The sequence below is a fragment of the Saimiri boliviensis genome, chromosome 9, assembly GCF_048565385.1.
Source record: "Saimiri boliviensis isolate mSaiBol1 chromosome 9, mSaiBol1.pri, whole genome shotgun sequence".
Classification (NCBI taxonomy): domain Eukaryota; kingdom Metazoa; phylum Chordata; class Mammalia; order Primates; family Cebidae; genus Saimiri; species Saimiri boliviensis.
This window is the reverse complement of record NC_133457.1, coordinates 117,287,660-117,309,133: the sequence shown is the minus strand read 5'-3', so window position 1 is coordinate 117,309,133 and position 21,474 is coordinate 117,287,660. Positions and strand designations below refer to the sequence as shown.

Below are 21,474 nucleotides of genomic sequence, written 5' to 3'. Positions count from 1 at the left end.
TTTCAGAACTTTCTTGCATTCTGCATGTTACTGTACTTGTGGTGGCTGAAGGCCATTGTCTGTTTGTTATTTTAGTCAGTGAAAGGGGATGGAGGGATCACCCACTCAGAAGAAATAAATGGGAAAGACTCCAGCTACCAAGTAAGTGACCTTGAACTCAGTTTGGTGGTGGGATTCGCTGGTGTGTTCTTGCTGCTTCACAGTCTGATTTTCAATAAAATTCTCAGCCACAGCCAACTCATTTAACATCTCAGGATTAAGCACCTACTGTATACCGACAACTATATTGAGATCTGCAGACACAGGCCTGAGCAAGCTAGAGTTCCTCGGCTATATTCAATCAAAAAGTTTTCACACATGTGCTTCCCTCTTTTCTGCATTAAAAATGTCTTCTCACCCTTCGCTTTTGCCATAAATGTCACCTCCTCAAAAAGACCTTCCATGTCCAACTCTCATAACTACATCTTGTTGTTTTATTTCACTGCATCATTGCAAATTGTAGTAATTTATTTATCTCCCCTGCCCTTTCTCATGTCTACCTGGAATGTCTGTGAAGCAAGAAATCTCCTTCTATTTCTCTATCACCTTGCACGATGTCTGGCAACTACTAGAATCTATGTCTTGAACAGAATAGTTAAAGATATTGGGGGCAGGTCACACAGTTTACTTTCATTATTTTCTTTATTCTAAATAAACATAGCTATGACATGTTTATAACTACATGTGTTCCTTTTTTAAATGGGATCATGTAACTGTACTCTTTTTTTAACTTAAAAATACACTTCCACAAAAAAAAAAAATGCCATCAAATATTCTTCTAGTAGTTTTGTCAATATAGAGAAATGGCTACAAGAATGAGTGGTAGACTCAGACTGTCTGGTTTAAATCCTGGCTCAGCCATTTTTTTTATTTATTTTTATTTTTTAGCTGTGTGATTTAGGTAAATCGCCAAATCTGCCTGTGCCTCAACTTCCTCATCTATATAGAGGAGCTATGAAAAGTACTGCCTCATAGGGTTGTCATACTTAGAGGAATCAATACATGTAAAACACTTAGATCATTCCTGGTACAGAAGGCTCAATACATGTCAGCTACTATATTAGTCAGCATGGGCTGCCATAACAAAATGCTGTAGGTGGTTGCTTAAACAGCAGAAAATTATTTTCTCTAATTTCTTGTAGCTGGAACAGATAGGATTAAGGAGTAACCAAATCAGCAGGGTTTGGTTCCTGGTGAGGGCTCTCTTCCTAGCTTGTAAATGGCCACCTTCTTGCTTATGTGTACTTACAAAGCAGAGAGAGAATAATAAGCTCGCCAATATCTCTTCCAATAAGGACACTAATCCTATTGGATCAGGGCCCCAGCCTATGCCTTTGTTTAACCTCATTTACTTCCTATTCCAAATATAATCACATTGGGAGTTAGGGATTCAACATACGCATTCAGGTGGGGGCACAATTCTATTGCTAACAGTGTCTATTTGTTACTATTACTATTATGCTGCTGATAGGGAATTTCCAGCTTATAATGTTGCCCACCGATATCACACACACAAATGGACAGCAATGACTGTAAATAAGTTATGATATTTTCATTTCCACAATAATGGGCTTATTTTACATTTCAAACAGGAAATATATTGCTATGTACTACACTCATTTTGTTTCTTAAGTTATGACTATACGTGACCCCCAAACTAATTTCCTAGACAACTTTGGAACCAAAATTCCCAAAGATTATTATTTAAAAACAAGATACAATTATTTTATTCAAAAAGAAAAGCTTAAATATGATTGTACATTTTGTCTGGAATTTTACAGTGAAGCAATTATGCCAATAATCTTGGTGATTCTAAAATTGGAATGATATCCATACAAATCCAAGTAAGCTGGAAACATCATTCTATTTATACCTGCCTAGGAGTGTTTTGAGAATCCAATTGGGAATTTTACTTTCCAGAGCCTTGAATTCAGACTTGAGAACACTGGCGTGTCCTTTCCATTTTTAGCAAATTTAATCCTCACAGCACCATAAGGTGTCATGTCTTTTATTGCTCCCATACAGATGAGGAAACTGAGAGGTCAGTTTATCTTCGGTCACACAGCAAGGTTATGATGGAATTCGAATCAAACCAGGTCCCTCTGACTCCAGCCACTGAGCTCTTAGCCACTCACTGCATCTTAAAATTTTCTACACAACAAAAACAGTTAACAAGGCATTTGACCTGGGGTCTCTGGTTTCTGGCCTTTCTGAAGGGCGTTGTGGTGAGAGTTTCTATTTCATTCAAAGGAGAGTATCTGCTCTGGGCTACCTATTGTGCTTGGACATGCATATCTTAGCATTTGTTGCAACTCTGACAGCTGGGCTCTCCCAGAGGTACTCAGGACATGTATTGCAGAAGAGCTTCTCAAGGTAAACTGGATGTCTGCGATTTCTTTCTCCAAGGATTTCTGTCCTCTGAAGAGCACCTGTGGAGGCCTTCTGGACTGGGGAGTCTCTGCTGTTTGTCTTCCCACTTATTTCTGAGGGGTGTACATGATTCACTGGTGTGAAAGCAAAGCTCTCCATCAAAGGCTTCCTTTGATGCCTTCTCCATCGAAGCTACTACCTTGTTTTCTTTATTCTAAAGAATAAAGGAAAAGTTCGTGTTAGAACTTTTTACCTGGGGACAGTACGTAACTTCCTGAATTAGGCTTATACACACATATCTGGCGGGTCAAGTGTGTTTGCCAGTTGTTTGCCACAATCGGGGCTTTAAAACTTTTGAAGTCAATATTTAAAACAACATGACGTGAGTGGTGGCTCATGCCTGTAATCCCAGCACTTTGGGAGGCCAAGGCAGGTGGATGACCTGAGGTCAGGAGTTCAAGACCAGCCTGACCAACATGGAGAAACCCCGTCTCTGCTAAAAATACAAGATTAGCTGGGTGTGCTGGTGCACGCCTGTCATCCCAGCTACTCAAGAGGCTGAGGCAGGAGAATCGCTTGAACCTGGGAGGTGGAGGTTGCAGTGACCGAAATCACGCCATTGCACCCCAGCCTCGGCAACGAGAGCAAAACTCCGTCTCAAAAAGAAAAAAAAAAAAAAAAATGACCACACTGGGGCTGCAAGCCTACGTGGTATCTCTTGGCTGGATTGCAACAACTGTTGCCCTTTTGACAGGGCCTGTAACACTCCGTCTCCCTTACTCTAAATTTTCTCCCCAGCATCAAAGCCAGCCTTGCTTGAACTGGTGCTTTCCTGACACTGCAGAAATATTTCTTTGGATCGTTGTTGCTTTTGCAGCTGGAGAAATCAGATATCCAAATGATGATTCTTACCCCAGTCTGCATTTACTAGAATGTTGAATTTTACAGCCTCATCTTATCAAATTATTGGAACCATGTGGGCTTATAAACCTTCCATTTTGACAAAAAAAAAAAAAAAAAAAGGATATACATTCAAAACCAAAAACAATCATCTCTTTTGCCACCATTTCATGAAGCAAAAGGACAATTTCACACCGAAAATTAGGATAGATGTAATCATGAAGAAAAGAAGGGGCATCCCCGCATGCCCAGGAAAATAACTCACATGTGGCTGCAAGTGGGAGTAGCCGCTTCAAAGCTGGCTGAAACATAAAAAGGTTTCAGGAACAGCTAGATCTAGAAGGAACACAGGATACCATCAGTGCCTGCTCGCTCTCTCTTCTCTCTCTCGTTCGCTCGCGCTCGCTCTCTCTCTCTCTCTCTCTCTCTCTGCTGTGCTTTTCTCTGTGTTGGCTTCCTTTTCAGAAAGATTTTCCCTATAAATATTGGTGATTCTGGAAGCTCCAGTCTTACATCTTCACAGCTTCAAATCTAGCAGAAAGGGAACCAGCCTTTCTCTTGATTATTTCAGCAAAGCTCTGAGATCAGCTTCAGTGTTACCTGCCTTTGGCTCTGCTGAGCCAGTCACAGCAGGCCAATCACATGCAAGGCTCTGATCATCCAGGCCTAAGTCACACACTCTTGTCTAGAGGCGGAAGTACTTTGCCTGGACCACATGGGGCAGATGAGGATGAAGGATGGTTCCTCAAGGAAAAGCCACGTTCTGGTACCAGAATAAGGGACAAAGAGTGCTTTTCTGGGATAGCATAAAATTTATCAATGGATTATCAGATAACTGAATACATGTCCCCACCATGACTTCATAAGTGCACACTTTTCTTTTTTCACTTCCATTTCACCCAGGAATGATGAAAATGTAGATACCACCCAACATTTGAACTTCTCCGTTTTAATGTATTTATTCCCTTGCAACTAAGAGTTGTCTTGCAGCCACTAAAAATGTGCTTTGTTTGAAACTGCTGTAGACATCAGACTCCACAGAAAAGACTATCACACCGCCAGAGCCAGAACCAACAGGAACACCCCAGAAGGGCAAAGAGGGCTCCTCGAAGGACAAGAAGTCAGCAGCTGAGATGAACAAGCAGAAGAGCAACAAGCAGGAAGACAAAGAACCAGCCCAGTGCACAGAGCAGGCCACAGCGGACACGAACTCACTGCAGAACGGGGACAAGCTCCAAAAGAGACCTGAGAAGCGGCGGCAGTCCCTTGGGGGCTTCTTTAAGGGCCTGGTAAGTGGATTTTTTTTTTTTTTTTTTTGGTGTCTTCTCTCTGGGCTCTCTCCTTCCCCAAGAAGGTTAAATCCTTCTCCACTTACAAGCTGAGACTTTGAGCAAGTTATTGTCTGGCTGAACCAGAGTTTTTATCTGTGCATGAAGGGTGGTGTCTTACTCATAGAATTTACCAAATAGTTACATGAGCTACTACATGTAGTCACCTAGCGCAGTGCCTGAGACCTAGGCAGCAATCAGCATCATCACCACCACCATCGTCGTCATCTTTGTTCAGTGTCTTGTGCATAGTAGATGCTCTGGTAATTATTTGTTGAATAAATGAATGGATGGAGAATTAATGCATTAGTAGCTTATTTTATTTGCATTATATTATACCAATTTGAAGTGTCAAAAAAAATTAGACAAATCAAATTAAACACACTTTATGTTGTGAGCAAGGCAGCACTCAAAACCAAGAGGTTCAGAGTGCACTGCCCAGTGACTTGAGCAGTAAGCTTTTATAAGCCAAGCATAGAAGCAAAGTAGAAAATTTATCTGATTGGGTACAATGAGGCATTTGCCTTATTTGGTCATGATGTGATGAGGTATCTGCCTAATTTGGGAATGGTCTAATTAATTGGTTGCTAGTGATTGGCTAAAGCTCAGCTATTTGTGATTGGCTACAAGCTGGCTATTTGTTACAAAAAAGTATACTCATAAGGTAGATTTGGGTTTGTTTACTTACTAAGTGTGGTTGCAATTTGCTACACAGACACTCAGAGTAAGGAGACTGCCTCAGTCTAAAAGCCTCCTGCTTATTTAATTTACAGGGTTATAAATGCACAATTGTGTTATTTCGTGGACTATAGAATCAAGGGCTGCTAGATGCAGAGGAACTTTTTTTACTGCTTGCAATTTTAGGCAGACTGGTGGGGAAGTGTTTTAGATTTGCTTATTTTACTCTCCTCTACAAAATCGAAGCTCATCTTCACCACTGAACTCCTAGCTCCATGAGGGTAGGGCACCACCTTTCAGGTTCAAGGCTGTGTCTCAAGCACTTTAAATAGAACCACATAAACAGGAGGTGCTTGATAAACAAAGGAATGCATGGATGAGATTAAGATAATAGATACTAAAATATGAAATATAAAGTTGGACTACATGACTTGAAATTGTTACCCTTTGATAAAACATTGTACTCAACTTTAACCATACTTACAGTTTCTACTTGCATGTTTAAAAAACACCTACTTTATGGATGGAGACACTGAAACGAGGTATCTACTAATAATTTGACTGACATATGGAAACCACTGAAATTTCTTCCCTTCCTTCCTTTTCTCCCTTCTCCCTTCTTTCATTTTTCTTCCGAAAATGTTTACGAAGCATTCCATCTAAAGCACATTCACACTTAGAGTTTCTCTCTCCTTATTTCACAAGATGTGATGGTTCTTTGTTAGCTTCTTCTGTCTGGATGTAGTGCAGTCTTCAAACTCATCAGGCAGCCCTTGCCACGGATTCATTGATGTGAGCAGTGTCGATGCTGATATAAAGCAAGAAAGCCGGTTTGTAGCCCTGAGAGAAATACTTCCCCCACCTAGGTGAGGCTCTACTGGATTTGCTAACACAAGTCTTCTCAAAATGTTCTGTGCACATGAATCACCTCGGGATCGATGAACACACATTCTGATTGAGTTGTTCTGAGGTCCTACCTAGGATTCCACAAAGCTCCTGATTGATGCTACAAAAGCTGCTGATCTGGGGACCACCCTGGAGTAGCAAGTTGCTAACGGGCCAGAAAAGAAAATGTTGAGGAAAATATTTGGCTTTCTTTTAGTTTACATTTTTTAACCCATGATTTATTCATTCGTTTAAAATGAACACCACTCAGGGAATGATTTACATTGTGGCTTCTAATTATTCTAATGGAAGCCAACCTCCACAGTAGGTAGGTAGGAAGGCCGAAAAAGGGAGATGGTATGGGGAAGTTCAGATGATTTCTAATAATGTGGTCATTCATTTAACAAATATTTGTAGAATATTTAGAATCCTGGCACTGAGCTAGACCAGGGGTATTAAAAACACAACTCCTGTTTTTGTAAGTAAAGTTTTATTTGAACACTGCCATGTTCCTTCGTTTACATGTTATCTGTGGCCACTTTCGCACAAAAACATGAGGGGTGACTAGTTGCGCGATGAGGGTTGACTTGTTGGACTGACTAGCTGACTAGACTGCACGGCTCATAAGGCTTAAAATATTTACCGTATGGCCCTTTGTAGAAAACATGTGCCAAGCCTGGAACTAGGCACGAGGGGTGGTATGTTCAGAAAAGAAAAGGTACAGGGTACCTGACCTTAGGGGTTCATATTCTAAGGGGAAGCATGGAGCTAAAAAGTGTTTATAGATAAGTCGAAAAAACAAAATTATTAAAACTATAAAGTTAAAATTACAGGAGGCTGAGGCAGGAGAATCCCTTGAACCTGGGAGGTGGAAGTTGCAATGAATCGAGATCGCGCCACTGCACTGCAGCCTGGGTGACAGAACGAGACTCTGTCTCAAAAAAAATAAAAAGTAGAAGACAGATGTTAGACAAAAAATTAGATAATAAGATCATTTCAGAGAGTGGTGTGTTCTGAGAGAAAATAAAACAGGATAATGAACCTAGGTGGTAACTGGGGAGGGACCCAAAGTGAGATCATTGTTGGGGTTTCTACACCCCAGGTGCTAAAAGCATTCTAAGAATGAGCTCGCTTTATCTCGGGAACAACCCTCTGAGATAAGTTTGTCATTTCCATTTCAAAGAAAAAGAAACCAAAGCACAAAGAGATAAGTAATTTGTCCAAGATTTCACCAAGCTAGAAAGTCCCATAACTGGGCATTGAACCAGGGCATCTGATTGGAGACCATTCTCTTATCCACCACTGAAGAATGAGCTACATTAATTTAGCACAGCACCTAGCACAGAGTAAGCGCTACGTAAGTGGCCATTGTTGCTGTTGAAATTACAGATCTTCGATAGGCAGCAACATCTTTCTGTTTTTCTCCAGGGACCAAAGCGGATGTTGGATGCTCAAGTGCAAACAGACCCAGTATCCATCGGACCAGTTGGCAAATCCAAGTAAACAAATCACCACGGTTCCCACCAGGTTCTCCTGCCAACAAGATGTGTTCTCCTTACTGCATCTCCTCCCCAAACTCATTCTATGTATATATTCTTCCAGCAAGCGAAATTCTGCCTAGAAATTAAGCCCGAGCTGTTGTATATTGAGGTGTATTATTTACGTCTCTGGTCCAGTCTTTTCTGGCAAATAACTGTAAAGATGGTTTAGCAGGTCACCTAGTTAGGTCAGAAGAGTCGATGATCACCAAGCAGGAAAGGGAGGGGACAGAGGAATGCATTAGGGTTAAGTGATGAAAACGGTGGTGGTGGCCAGGAGTGGTTGCTCACGCCTATAATCCCAGCACATTGGGAGTGCGAGACAGGTGGATCGCTTGAGGTCAGGAGTTCAAGACCAGCCTGGCCAACATCATGAAACCCCGTCTCTACTAAAAAGACAAAAATTAGCCAGATATGGTGGCACGCACCTGTAATCCCAACTACTCAGGAGGCTGAGGCACAAGAATCGCTTGTACCCAGGAGTTGGAGGTTGCAGTGAACCAAGATTGTGCCACTGCACTCCAGCCTGGGCAACAGAGCAAGACTCTGTCTCAAAAAAGAAAAAAAAAATGGCAGTGGCAAGTAAGTTGTGGAAGAGAAATGCTGTGAGAAGGAATTAAGCATTGTAGCAAACACATGCTCATCCTCTAAGCTTGAAGAGGGGAGACGAAAATCCATTTGTTTAAATTCACATCTCAAGGAGGGAGAACCCAAGCGTGCTGGGCGGTTGCCAATTTCCTACAGTGGAATGTGTGGGGTATGAAAAATGAATCGATAAGCGTTGTTTTTCGTAGGGTCCTTGTAAGTTATTGATGAGAGGGAAAAGATTGACTGCAGAGGGCTTAAAATGATTTGGGAAAACAATTGCTTTTAAGGCCCAACGTCAAGGGCAAAGATTACAACTTAAAAAAAAACAAACAGAAAAAACAAAAAACGAAAAAAACAAATAAAGAAAATTGCACAGTTATTTTGCAACACAAGGGGGCAGCAAGGTCCCCATTTTAATCCTGTATTCTGTATCCCTAACAAAGATTTGGTCTTTGCTATCTTACATTATTAATGTTTCTCAGACGGCTGAGGGGCTCGCTTCATCTGTTCTGTCTGACACTTATCTCAAGTGTGTCTGTCATTCCTAATGTTCTCAGGATGTGCTCTGATAAAACCCTTCCTATAACCTCAGTTACTAAAAATTTACAGATTCATTCAAATACCTGAGTTGTTTTTAATACCTGTACAAAGAAGTAAATAGGACCCTGAGTCTATTAAAATGTAATTCAAAGTAGCATATGATTGACTGACAGTCATGTAAACTGTATCTTTCTCTGATTTAATAAAAAGTACATTTAATTCTAAAGTATCTTTTAATTTTCAACTTTCAAAGCAGTCCCACTGTATATCTGAGATGTTCTACCTTCTACAGTATAAAATCCATACTATTCCTCCATTTTCTTCTTTGGAAGATAATTCTCTCCCAGATCCTCCCGAATTTCTTTGTACATGGGCACACACACACACAAATGTGTCCACGTGTTTGCAGGTACACACACGTGCATGTATAGAAAAGGGCTGTTTTGCTGGGCATGGTGGCTCACACCTGTAATCCCAGCATTTTGGGAAGCCAAGGCAGGCAGATCACAAGGTCAGAAGTTGGAAACCAGCCTGGCCAACATGACGAAACCCCATCTCTACTCAAAATACAAAAATTTGCCAGGTGTGGTGGCACATGCCTGTAATCCCAGCTACTCAGGAGGCTGAGGCAGGAGAATCACTTGAACCCAGGAGGCGGAGGTTGAAGTGAGCTGAGATCAGGCCACTGCACTCCAGCCTGGACAACAGAGCAAGACTCCATCTCAAAAAAAAAAAAAAGCGCTGTCTTAGGCCAGGTTGCCTGGAGCTGAGCCTGAGATGGGGATTTGGACGCACAGGATATACTGAGAGTGGGCTCCCAGGGAAAGGGAGTAATAGAGAAAGAAGAGAGCAAGAAAGGAGTGGGGCAAGGTTGGTTTCAGCTGGAGCATGAATCGCACCACCCAGCTAATTTGATCTTGAGGCAAGGGGGCTGGCCTTTGAACTCCTGTAAGTGCGTTCTGGGCTGCCCTGGGAGGTGGGAGGATGAGTAAGCTGCCCCCCCTTGAGCTGCGAAGCTGGTTGCCTAAGTAACTGGAGGATGAATGCATTGACAGTGTCCACTACAGATACAGGCATATATGTTCAGATATGTACTTATACCCATATTCACATACATGTGCACATACTCATGTGAATATATATCATGCAAGAATTGATCCATGCACTCACACAGTCATATTTACATACATGCAAATAAACACATGTAACTACACAGATCCACACATACACATTGGCTGAAACAAATCTATCTCTTATGCAATTCATCACACATTGATCGGAGGTAAACATTGAATACACTCTCCTGATGTGGACCTAGACTGTAAGGACAAGTTTGCTGCTTAGGCAAATTACACCATGGCTTTGGTAAATAGGCATTTGGAAAATGCATTCAGAAAAATACAGTATCACTCGAAACCCTGATGTAAGTGAGAACAGGATCCCGCGCTGCTGAGGCCTGTGAGCTCCCAGTTCGGACTGGCTGAATTCGTGTTTCAAATAAAGAACAGGTCTTTTCCTTGCATCTAGGTTAGCACCTTCAAAACTCCTTACCATACCTCCAGAGTACTCACACCTGTGCCTCACCCAGTTGAGAACTATCCCACTTAGTGTCATCAGAATGCTTAACTTGGCCCGAAGCAGGAACACAGCACTTGGGGAAGCCAGCGATGGGAGGTCCATCGTTGCCACCATCAGGACACAGGATAATTCAAGGAAACCAGGCAGCTGCCATTCCTTTGTCTCCAAACACCCCGAGCTCCTGGGCTGCAGTCCATTGAGGAAGGTGTCGGTATCATTTGCAAGTTTCACCTCGCTGGGTACGGAGGCTTTTTGCCCAGATAAGAAATGCCCCTAGGCAGGAGTGAGAGAAGCAGACTGGGTAGCCAAGGCCAGTTACCTAGCCAGTTACTAAGGCAGATAGAGCCCTCCCAAGCCCCCAACTCAAACAACACAAAACAAAATAAAACAAAAAAGGTTATTTGTGGAGAATCTCTCTGCAAAGTGTGCCAACAGTTTTTATAACTGATTTCTTCTTCTGGGCCAAAAAAGAGAATCATCTTTTAATGGAATTACTTTTATTTTTAAAGCAAGAAAGGCCAAAGAGAAGTAAAGCAAATGACTTATTGGGAGAACTCTAAATTCAGTTACAGCTTCAGAAACAAATTCACACTCTACTTTTTTTTCTGTGTGTGCGTTTGCGTTATTGTTATTGTGTTGAGATCCCATTCCCGATGCGTTTACAATAAATACTAATGTGCACTCCTTATGCTGAACTAGGGTGAAAAAGAGCAGAAACTCACCAGTGAACCCAAGAAAGCCTTTAGGACACAGATTCTCAGAAATGCCACTCAGAACAAGCAGTGGGCGACATGAGCAAAGCAAACGTGGCACAGAAAAAAATATAAAGGGAAAGAAGGATTTAGACCTGCGGGAGGGAGCAAAATGCCTTTATTATTATTTATTTACTTATTATTTATTTTTAGGTACGCAGGGAAGTGTGTCTTCTCCCATGTCAAGAAGAATTGGCCTTTCCAGGAATGGAGCTATTGAGCTGAAATGGCTGCCACTGTACACACACACACACACACACACACACACACACACACACATGCACACACCTCTCCCTTCCAGTTCCAGCTGACGGTGACTTTCTGACTGGTATCCATAAAAGAATTCATTCAAAGCAGTTGTTCCCAGCAGCCCGTGAGGTCCTTCCTGAATTCATCGTCTTGGGGAAGGAGGTACATACCAAAATAGAAGCCAAAATGGGAAGAAAAAGAGAAAGAAAGTGTAATTCCTATGTTTCCGTTGTATGTATCCCCTTGCTTTTTAGACAAATTATCGGGGGTTTAAACACACACTCTCTCCCCTCCCTCCTCCTTCCTCCCTCCTCCCACTTCACACACACGCGAACACACACACACACACACACACTCACTCTAGATTGTTCTTGTTTGCAAACAGTCGAGAAGCACTGGGGTCTCATTAAATTAGATTCCAAGCATCTTAAAGAAAAAAAAAATTAGATTTCAAGAAATCGAGAATCTGTGTCCTTCCCCTTCTCAAAGTGCCTGGAAGGGCACAGATTTCTCCAACACGAATCTGACAATGTTATTTCTTATGTCAGATGATCCCAAGTAGATCTTATACCTTAAAAAAATAAAATCAGCTACACCACCTACCTTAAAGGGAAGGGAAAAGAACTGATTCCAATTATTAACCAACCCAAGGTACAAACACAGTGGAAACTGGGGGATGTGCTTTGTAGCAATGTCAGATTACAGAGGCTGGTTTTAACCATCCTTTGAATGTCCCTCTTTAAGCCTTTTTAAAAGGCAATTTTGCACGGCGAGTAGAATTAGGCTTCTCTGTGGTCAAGATTTTGTTCACTCTATCAGTGCAAATGAAGTGGCCCCGGCCCGCTGGAAATTACAGTCTCCATTAGGAAGAAAAGAAATTACTTACCGAGCAGCAAATTCTCTAAATTTGTAATTCAGATCTTTAGTGCAGAATGCCGGTCAGGATCCAGCCCTTTGCATAAATTGGTTTTCTGGGGAGTTTAACCCCTTAGCCTCTGTTGCCCTTTTCTGGAAAGGCATCCCCGCGACCCTCTCCATCTCCTGGCCCTTTAACTTGTCCCAGCAGAAGTTGCAGTCCACAATTTAACCGAAGTAGGGATAATCCATTATCCCACATTACCGTTTATAAAGTGCTCTGGGTACAGTCTGTAATTTCAAGCTGTATTTCCCTCACTGAACTTAAGTACTTCCTTTGTTACATTTCATTACCGGGGACTGACATGCACCTGTACAGATTTTTTTTTTTTTTTTTTTGCCATTTTTTGTTTTGTTTTGTTTTTCCAAATGAGCCACTTCTTGACAAAATGGCCCCCAGCTGCACATCTGCTAATGACAGCCGCGGAAGGGCTGGTTTCTTACTTGATCTCCTCTCTCGGAAGTATGTTTTTGTCAAAATGCAGCCACGTGGGGGAGCTGCAGGACCCGGGGTTCTACAGTGCCTAGCCCTTTTTCTCTGCTTGCCTAACCAGGAAACTGAGCCAAAGCAGCCTGAGAATGTATTTGATTAACTTCTAGAAAGCAGTCAAGTTTAATGAGAAGAACCAGATGGAGAAAGCTCAACTGGGCAAGTCAGTTGCCTTCTATGATTCTCAGCCCTCCAAACAAAGATAAGGTCGTTTGGATTGTATTTCCATTCTTATCTGTTCCATCTTGGAAGAAGCTCAAGGAAGGCTGTGTGATTGCAAAACGTTTAGGTTGGTGCCATTGGCAATACATTTAAATAATCCTTACTGGCCCATCCTGCTCCGCAGAGCAGCCTTAACTCTCATCCTCTCCACTCCCAGCTAGAGAGCAAGCGACTTCAACTCTGAATGTCCTCCCTCAACAATCGGCTAGTAATAGAGCCTACGTGTGCGGTTGCCGCCAGCATGCAGTGAAATGGTGCACACCGAACATTCAGTCCAGTGGCTGACATGTTGTAAGCACTTAGTAAATGCAGGCTATTTTATCATGGGGGACTTTTAGCACCAACTAACAGAAAACCCCCTACTTGAATTGGCAGATAATCATCACCATAAGGGTATTTATCATTCCATATCATAGGTGTTATATAACATCTTTGGCATTGATTCTCTGAGAGTGTGTTCCAGCTAACAACGATAATAAGGAAACGTATCGTTTCCTGTAACTCGTGTTCGGTCTCACAACCTGGCTCTGATTTTCTGACACTCTGTTCTGCCATGTTCCATGGGTCGACTTCATCCTAAAACTGTTCCAAATGATGGCTGCAGCTCCAGGCAAGGGATTATGAGAATACCATAATCAGTTTTCATGGATCATTTCGGTGAAATCGTTAGTGAGAAGGCAATACGCTGATGCGGTAGACAGAAAACAATGATGATATCAGTGGTTTGAAGGCTAAACATTCCCCAAAGTAATTATGCCCCTTCAGTTCAGATCCATGGGATTTGTGTAATGACAGTCCCCACCTTCCAAAGCAGGGCCACTAGACTGTGAACTTATGAAGATCTGGGTCTTCTTGTCTTGCTCAATCACCGTTCTATTGTTGGTGTCTAGCACAATGCCTGGACCTGGTAAGATACTCAACAAACAGTGGCTGAAAGGTTAAATTGATAAACAAATACTCTGTGGCCACACCCGTGGTGGATCGCCTTATCCTCTAGCATGAGTTTGTTTTAGCTCCGAATGTCTGATCACGCTAACCAGACATCCGCTCTTCCCAGGTAATCAGCCCAGTGGTTCTAAAAGTACAGTCCCAGGACCAGCAGGCTCAGCATCACCTGAGAACATATTAGGAATGCAAACCCTCGAGCCCCACTTTGTGCCCGCCAGAATCAAAAACTCTTGGGGTGGGACCCAGTAACCTGTGGTTTAGCAACCCCTCAGGTGGTTCCAATGAAGGAGAAAATTTGAAAACCATTGGTCTAGGTAGAGCTACCACTTCACAGAATATCAACAGGGTGTTTGGTCCACAGCTGACCCTGAAGATGCGTGGATAATAAGAGCTAACATTAGACCTCACTAGACGCCAGGTATTGTGTGTCACATCACTTACCCTTGACAGATGAGGAAACTAAGGCTCAGAGAGACAAAAACCAACTTTGCCCGAGAACACAGATGGCAGAGCCGAGGCTAAAATCCAACCTAAGCACACAAAGGCTTGCGTTCATGTCTGTGGGAGAGACAGGCAGGCAAGAGAACAATAATAATATAATGGAAGAGAAGCAAACGCAGGATGTCGTGGGACTCAGGGGAGGCACTGGTGCAGGACCGCAGCGGGTAGAGGTCGGCCACTTTGGGGAGGTGACAGTTAACTCACAATGAATGAATCAGCGTTGGACAAAAGGGCTCCCAGAAGGACAGCAAGTCCAAAAGCCTGGAGTCCACAGAGAGAACGGCAGGTGGCTCAGCATGGCTGAAGGCAGGCTGTGGGGAGGAGAGATAAGAGGGTGGAAGCTGGGGACACACCAGGGACCATCGGGGACTTGGAGTAAAGAGTCCATAGTAGGAAGTTTAAATTGTCTCTTGAGGGCAATGGGGAGCCATGAAAGATATTTGAGCTGGAGGGGGACATAGTCAGGTTTGTATTTTGGCTGCAGGGAGGATTTAATACTCTAATACCAAAGCAATTCAACTCATTTACTGGGTGGCCTGAGCTGTCTTTTAGATATTTATTATGGTGTGTCATCATTTTTTTTAAGCTTCTTTGAAGATTGTAAGAAAGAGATAAAACCTCTAAATGGCTTTGACCCTTAAAAGGACACTTAAATGATTATTTCTTTTTTTTTTTTTTTTTTAAGACATAATCTCACTCTGTCACCCAGGCTGGAGTACAGTGGCACGATCTCGGCTCACAGCAATCTCCGCCTCACAGGTTCAAGCGATTCTCCTGCCTCAGCCTCCTGAGTGGCTGGGACTACAGGTGCATGCCACCACGCCTGGCTAAATTTTTTTGTATTTTTAGTAGAGACAGGGTTTCATCATGTTAACCAGGATGGTTTCGATCTCCTAACCTCGAGATCCACCCACCTCAGCCTCCCAAAATGCTGGGATTACAGGTGTGATCCACCGCGCCCAGCCTTAAATGGTTATTTCTAAGTGTCGTAAACGTGAACTTAGAATTTGGCCTCATCTTTCACCCAGATGATTCACACCCATGATCCAAGGCCGTCTTGAGCAAATCACTTTTTCTCAGAGCCTCAGTTTGTTTCTCTGTGGAATGGGAATGCTAACAGCACTTATCTCGGAAAGTTGCTGAGAATAAACGAGACACGTATTTATGGCAGGTAGACACGGCGTCTGGCAGGTGAAGAGTGCTCGGTTCGCTTACCGATGAGGACGCAGAGGACCGCAGCCTGAGATAGAACAGACGTGTTCCCTTTCACGAACTCAAGGCCACCCAGCCTTTGAGACATCCTTAAATTTTGTTTCAGCTTCTCCTCATCCTCATAAGCAGTTGGCTGGCTGGCTTATCTAGAAAAAGGAAAGGCAGGAGGAGAGAGAGGAGAGGAAAACGTTCACTTTCCCTGCTGTTCATCCCACTTTAAAGCCGGGTCCACCCTTGGCTGTCCTTGGCTCCATGGTTGTATCTGCCTATAACCTTGGCCGGGTCGCCACGGAAGCAGGTGCCGTGCCTGCCTTGCCCCGTCGCCTTCAGCCCACCCGAGTTTACCCGCATCACTGACAGCTTCCCACCCAGAACTCCCTGTTCTTTGCTTTTCCTCTCGGTGGCTTTCTCCAGGGGCTGTCGGGGCTTGTTTAGCCCAGCTGCAGGGAATTTTGAAAAACCTGAAATTTTATGTCCCCAACGGCAACCCTCAATCAATGAAAGATGAGAGATGGCAGGTAAACATCTCAGCGGCCGCATCTCTCAATGGGACACTGCTGAGGGGTTGTCTTCTTGTTCTCTCAAGGGTCCTCAGCAAGACCGAGCCACCGTCACCCACGGCAGTAACATACTCATGAGCACACAGCCACATACACATTTGTGCTTCCTGGGATCACTTCCCAAATAAACTACTGGCACCCAAATTCTTGTCTCAGGGTCTGTGCCTTAGGTTAAAATCCTCTGTGTCTTCGGGTTTTCTCCGGAGCATCTACCCCATGACAAGTGGCTGAATAGAAGGACGTTAATATGGGCACTAGTTTAAAGGTTTTGGAAGCGTTTCAAAGACAATCATAGGGCGGTGAGGCCCACCCAGAGATTAGAAATAGAAAAAAACAGAACTGCCACTAGAGACAGCCAGCCAAAGGGAAGAGGTGATGTCACTGGAGCCAGGGAACTGGGCAACCTGTGGGACACAGAACCCCATGTGGATAGGGGCGAGGCTGCTTGCGGGTAGTGGGAACCAGATGGGCGCTGTCTGAAGCAGTATCTTTTTGTCGACTGGAGGGAGGAGGAGGGAAAAATAGGTGTCAGTGCCTCCCACTGGCTCAGCCTAACCAGAAGCCAGTTGGTAATGGAACCTGGGAAAGGCAGTTTGACGAGAAGCTTGGGAAAAAAAAATCTGAGAGGAAACAGACAAATAGCTAGCAGAGGTGGAGTTTCTACTTGAAGAGGAGAAAAAATGGGAGGGGAGGGAAGAAAGGAAGGGAAGGGAAGGGAAGAAGGGAAGGGAACAGAGGACAGAAAAGAAAGGAAGGGAAGGGAAGAAGAAAAGGGAACAGAAGAAAAAGGAAGGGAAGGGAAGAAGGAAAAGGAAGGGAAGACAAGGGAAGGGAAGGGGCAACCTTGATTAGGCTCCCACTGCCTTCCCTGGCTCCAAGTAAATGAACATGTATGTTACGGTCACGCTGACATCGTGTCTCCTTTATCTTCAGAACAGAGCAGTAGTTATCAACACAGGCTCTGGGTCCAAACGGCCTTGGTTGGAATCCCAGTTCTGCTACTTGCTAGCCACATGGCTTTGAGCAGGTTCCTTAACTTCTTCAAGCTTCACTTTCACATCCATAAAATGGAGACACTAGCAGAATCCACCTCATTGAGTTGCTGTGGGGATCTAATAATGTATTCCATGCGAAGTACAGAATGAGTGTCTAATACATGTTCATGCTGAGGGAAACACACTGTTCTTTGAGTGTCAATCAGCTTATTCAAGTTCCTGCTAAAACATGTTTCTTCTCCTCTTTACCATCACACCTCCAACTTCAATGTCTAGAATCTCTACCCCTTGTCTCTACTTCACTGTCTTTAAAAAATATATATCTTTCTGCAGAGGTTCTGAGAACTGAGGAGAAACGGCCTTTCCCCTCCCCTCTGGGCTCACAACCCTCTCTCCGCATCCCCTGCCCACCCCCCCATCTGTGCTGGCCAGTTGTTCACAAGTAGCTTAATAGTTTTGAGAATACAAAAACAGGAAATTATGCCCCAGCCCTAAGACTAAAAAACTCATGTGCAAATCCTTCAGCGGACAGATTTCTTCAGCTTTCAAAAACTAGGGCTTTGAAAAATCAGGTCCCATGGCCAAGATCTCTGGATTTGCTTAATCATTTCCTTTGCAAATTTATAACCTCTTTAACCATGAAGGGAGATGGTGAGAAAGGGGGAGGCGGGAGTTGAAAATGTTTTAAGTCAACCGCAGGACAGGACAGGAAATTCTGGAGGGGGGTGCATTTTTCTTTAATCCCTCAGTGGCAGAGAGGCCTAAGAGAGCAGCTCTGGAAAACTGTTTATTGTCCAAGAAATGACCGTTTGGGGATATTGTTTTGCTGTTGATGTTGACCCAGAGGAAAACGTGGCAGCCTTCTTCATCCAGTGGCTTCATAGAGAATAGAAGGGCAGGGAAGGCACTAAGACAGCCTGGTCTGACCCTTGACTTGACTCATGCAACAAACATTTCTAGAGTGGTTGCCCTGCCCTCCAAAGGATAGAGAGGCCTGAGGCGGCCTCTCAAAGAGGTAAAATAACTTCCTCACTTGTCAATGCCATTTGAAATGTTAAGGAATCTACTGGAGGCTGTCTACTAGAAGAATCTAAAGCAGGTGATCCAAAGCTGTCTTATTATTAAAATTCCTAAAAGACAAAAAGAAGTGGGTTTTTTGGGGTTTTTGGGGTTTTTTGTTTTTTGGGTGTTTTTTGTTTTTGTTTTTGTTTTTTGCCTCCTTCCTTCTCACTTTCTGAGTTTTTCTGGGCTACCCAGAGTAACGTACTTTTTTAACCTTTAAGGTAAGTTCCTGTATTTAGCAGTGGTTTTCATTTGAAGCCGGGGCCCAACCTATTTATGTTGACCCAGCAAATGAAATTGAGTGGAATAGAATAGAATACAATAGAAATGGTATGAGGCATCACAGGTAATGAGTAACACTCATCCGTGAAAGGTTGGCTTTGATTACTAATGTATGTATAGAGACTCAAAATGTATTTCTTATTAGGATTTGTAGTAAGAAAAGTTTAAAAGCCTCTGATCTTTAATATAGTTCAGCAGCTAAAAGTGTGGGATCTGGAGTCTACGGGCACGAGTTTGAATGTCAACCTGCCACTTGCTGGCTGTGGGATGTTGGACAGGCTGGTTATCCTCTCTGGACCTCACTTAGTTAAGGAAAATAAAGAGACATATAAAATGAGAGCTATGAATACAACACAATAAAGAGAGATATAAAATGAATATTTTATATTGAATGAATATTCAGACATCACAGTGTCTGAATTGCTGGGGTCATTTATCTTCAGAAAACTCCATCCTTGCCATCTATATCTTTCATCTGGCCCAGCATTCTGCTGATTGTCTGGGGTCTACTCGCCTTAGGTGAAGCTACTTCCCCTATCTTAACCTCTTGATTTGATCTCCCTTCATTCCTTCCACCTCCAGTTGCTATCTCTAACATCTTCTGTGGAAAACCAAAGCCATTTAATACGTAGAATTTCTCTTGGGAAAAATGGCTGCACAGTTACAGACCATCTTACCTACTGAGTACAAAGATAAAAGCCAGACAAAAACCTGGAAGGCATCCTAAAGCAGAGATACAATGCTCTACTACAATTGAAAGCAACAGTAAGAGTGACAGTCGACTTTTCAGCAGCACTAATGAAAGCCCAAGGACAAAATCCTAAAAGAAGAAGCAAAGAAAGAAGGAAACGAAAACATAAGATGGAAAAGAAAAGAAAAAGAAAAAAAATAAGGGGTTGGGAAAAAAAACTGCCAACCTATAATTCTACACCCAATAAGAAATAGTTATCAAAATTAAAGGTGATTATGTTTTCAGATAAACAAAAACTAAATTACTGTGTTACTAACAGATCCTCACTAAAAGAAATACTAAAAGATTCCTTTTAAGAAGAAATAAAATGATCTCAGATGGAAGAATTAAAATGTAGGAAAGAATAAAAAGCAACAGAAGGATAAATGTGTTGGTAAATCTAAAGGAATACCAACTGTATTAAAAGATCATAATAATGTCTTCTAGGATTTAAAATATATGTAGAAGGCTAGGTGTGTTGGCTCACGCCTGTAATCCCAGCATTTTAGGAGGCCAAAGTAGGTGGATCACTTGAGGTCAGGAGTTCAAGACCAGCCTAGCCAAACCTCGTCTTTACTAGAAATACAAAAATTAGCCAGGCGTGGTGGTACAGTAGTAGTCTCAGCTACTCTGGAGGCTGAAGCAGGAGGACTGCTTGAACCCAGGAGGCAGAGGTTGCAGTAAGCCAAGATCACAGTACTGCACTCCAGCCTTCATGACAAAGCAAGACTCCATCTCAAAAAGAAATAAAATATAAAATAAAATAAAATATATGAAGAAAAAATACATGGTAGCAATAGCACAAAAGGTAGTCAAGAAAAAAAGGTACTGAACATGTTCCAAATTATTTTATTGCCAGAGAACTAACAACTTTTGTTAGATTCTGATAAGTCAGGGATCATAATTGTAGTCCATAAGGTAATTAAAAATATAGAAATGACAAGCTAATAGGAGAAGCACAATGATTGAAAAGAAAGACCTCATTAATTTAAAAGGTCAGAAAGGAGAAAAGGACTTATAAAAGTTGAAACTAATTAAAAACAGTCATATATTAATATTGTGATAGTACTATACTAATCATTACTTTAAGTGCAAATACAGTAAATATTTCCATTAAAAGACAGATTTTATACCAAATAAAAAAACAGAAACCCAAATATAATCCTTTTACATGAGATAAGCCCTAAATATAAGCACACAGACAAGATGAAAATAAAAAGATAGAAACGAACATTGCATAAATATAGTAACCAAAAGAAACCTAGTATAGCCATTCTAGTATCAGATGAAATACACTTTTAGAAAAGAAACAATATAAAAAATAAACAGGAATATCTTATAATAACAAAAAGGGTCAGTCCTACCAGGAAAAGCAATTCTAAGTCCACAGCACCTGATAGAATAGCTTCTATATACCTATAGCAGAAACTGCCAGATCCAAAAGGAGAAATAAATCCAGAATTATAGAATAGCTTCTATATACCTATAGCAGAAACTGCCAGATCCAAAAGGAGAAATAAATCCAGAATTATAGAGGTAGGCTTTAACATATTTCTATCAGCAACTGATAAACAAAAAGATGAGTCAGTAAGAATGGAGAAATTTACACACTTGGCCTAATTGACATTTGTGGAACAAAGCCACCACTAACTGCAAATGCATCTTCTTTGTCTAAGTGCACATGGGGCATTTAACGAAAATCGTCACATGCTGGACTATGGAGTAGGTCTCAACAAATTTCAAATGCTAAAAGCACACAATATGTTCTCTGACCACAGTGGAATTAGCTAGAAATCAATAACTAAGAATAAGAAAATGTCTAAGTAATTGGAAATTAAGCAAAGCAATCCAAATAGCTCATGATTTAAGAGAAATCACAGTAGAAATTAGAAAATATTTATGTGACATATCAAAATGTAGGTTTCAGTTAAAGCTGTGCTTGTACGGAAATTTTTATCTTTAAATACACATATCAGATAATAAGAGAGGAAGAAAATGAATGACCTAAGCCCACATTTCAGAAAATTAGAAAAATAAAAACAAATCAAATCTAGAAAAATCAGAAACAAGGAGATAACAAAGATGAGAAGACAGTCATGAAAAGAAAATAAA

General features: G+C 42.1%; 1 protein-coding gene and 1 long non-coding RNA gene across 15 annotated transcripts in view; one reads left to right on the top strand and one right to left on the bottom strand.

Annotated features, from left to right (window-relative positions):
- The window catches only part of BCAS1 (brain enriched myelin associated protein 1), a 118,064-nt gene extending 108,972 nt beyond the window's left edge, over window positions 1-9,092 (top strand). For 7 of the 12 annotated variants that reach the window (XM_039479467.2, XM_074406673.1, XM_074406672.1 and 4 more), the window contains 2 exons: window positions 4,335-4,598; window positions 7,629-9,092. In XM_039479467.2, the coding sequence (XP_039335401.2) occupies window positions 4,335-4,598; window positions 7,629-7,703 (339 nt within the window). In that variant the 3' untranslated portion in view covers window positions 7,704-9,092. Of the gene's footprint in view, window positions 1-75; window positions 142-4,334; window positions 4,599-7,628 lie in introns of all 12 variants that reach the window. The other 5 variants (XM_039479465.2, XM_003932593.4, XM_074406671.1 and 2 more) reach the window with 1 other exon arrangement.
- The window catches only part of LOC104652111 (uncharacterized), a 32,141-nt gene continuing 12,022 nt past the window's right edge, over window positions 1,356-21,474 (bottom strand). For 2 of the 3 annotated variants that reach the window (XR_745454.3, XR_745455.3), the window contains 6 exons: window positions 15,737-15,879; window positions 14,726-14,832; window positions 11,805-14,578; window positions 11,485-11,594; window positions 3,575-10,717; window positions 1,356-2,623 (listed from right to left, as the gene is read on the bottom strand). This is a non-coding gene — a long non-coding RNA (uncharacterized LOC104652111). The remainder of the gene's footprint in view (window positions 2,624-3,574; window positions 10,718-11,484; window positions 11,595-11,804; window positions 14,579-14,725; window positions 14,833-15,736; window positions 15,880-21,474) is intronic. The other variant, XR_005582122.2, reaches the window with a different exon arrangement.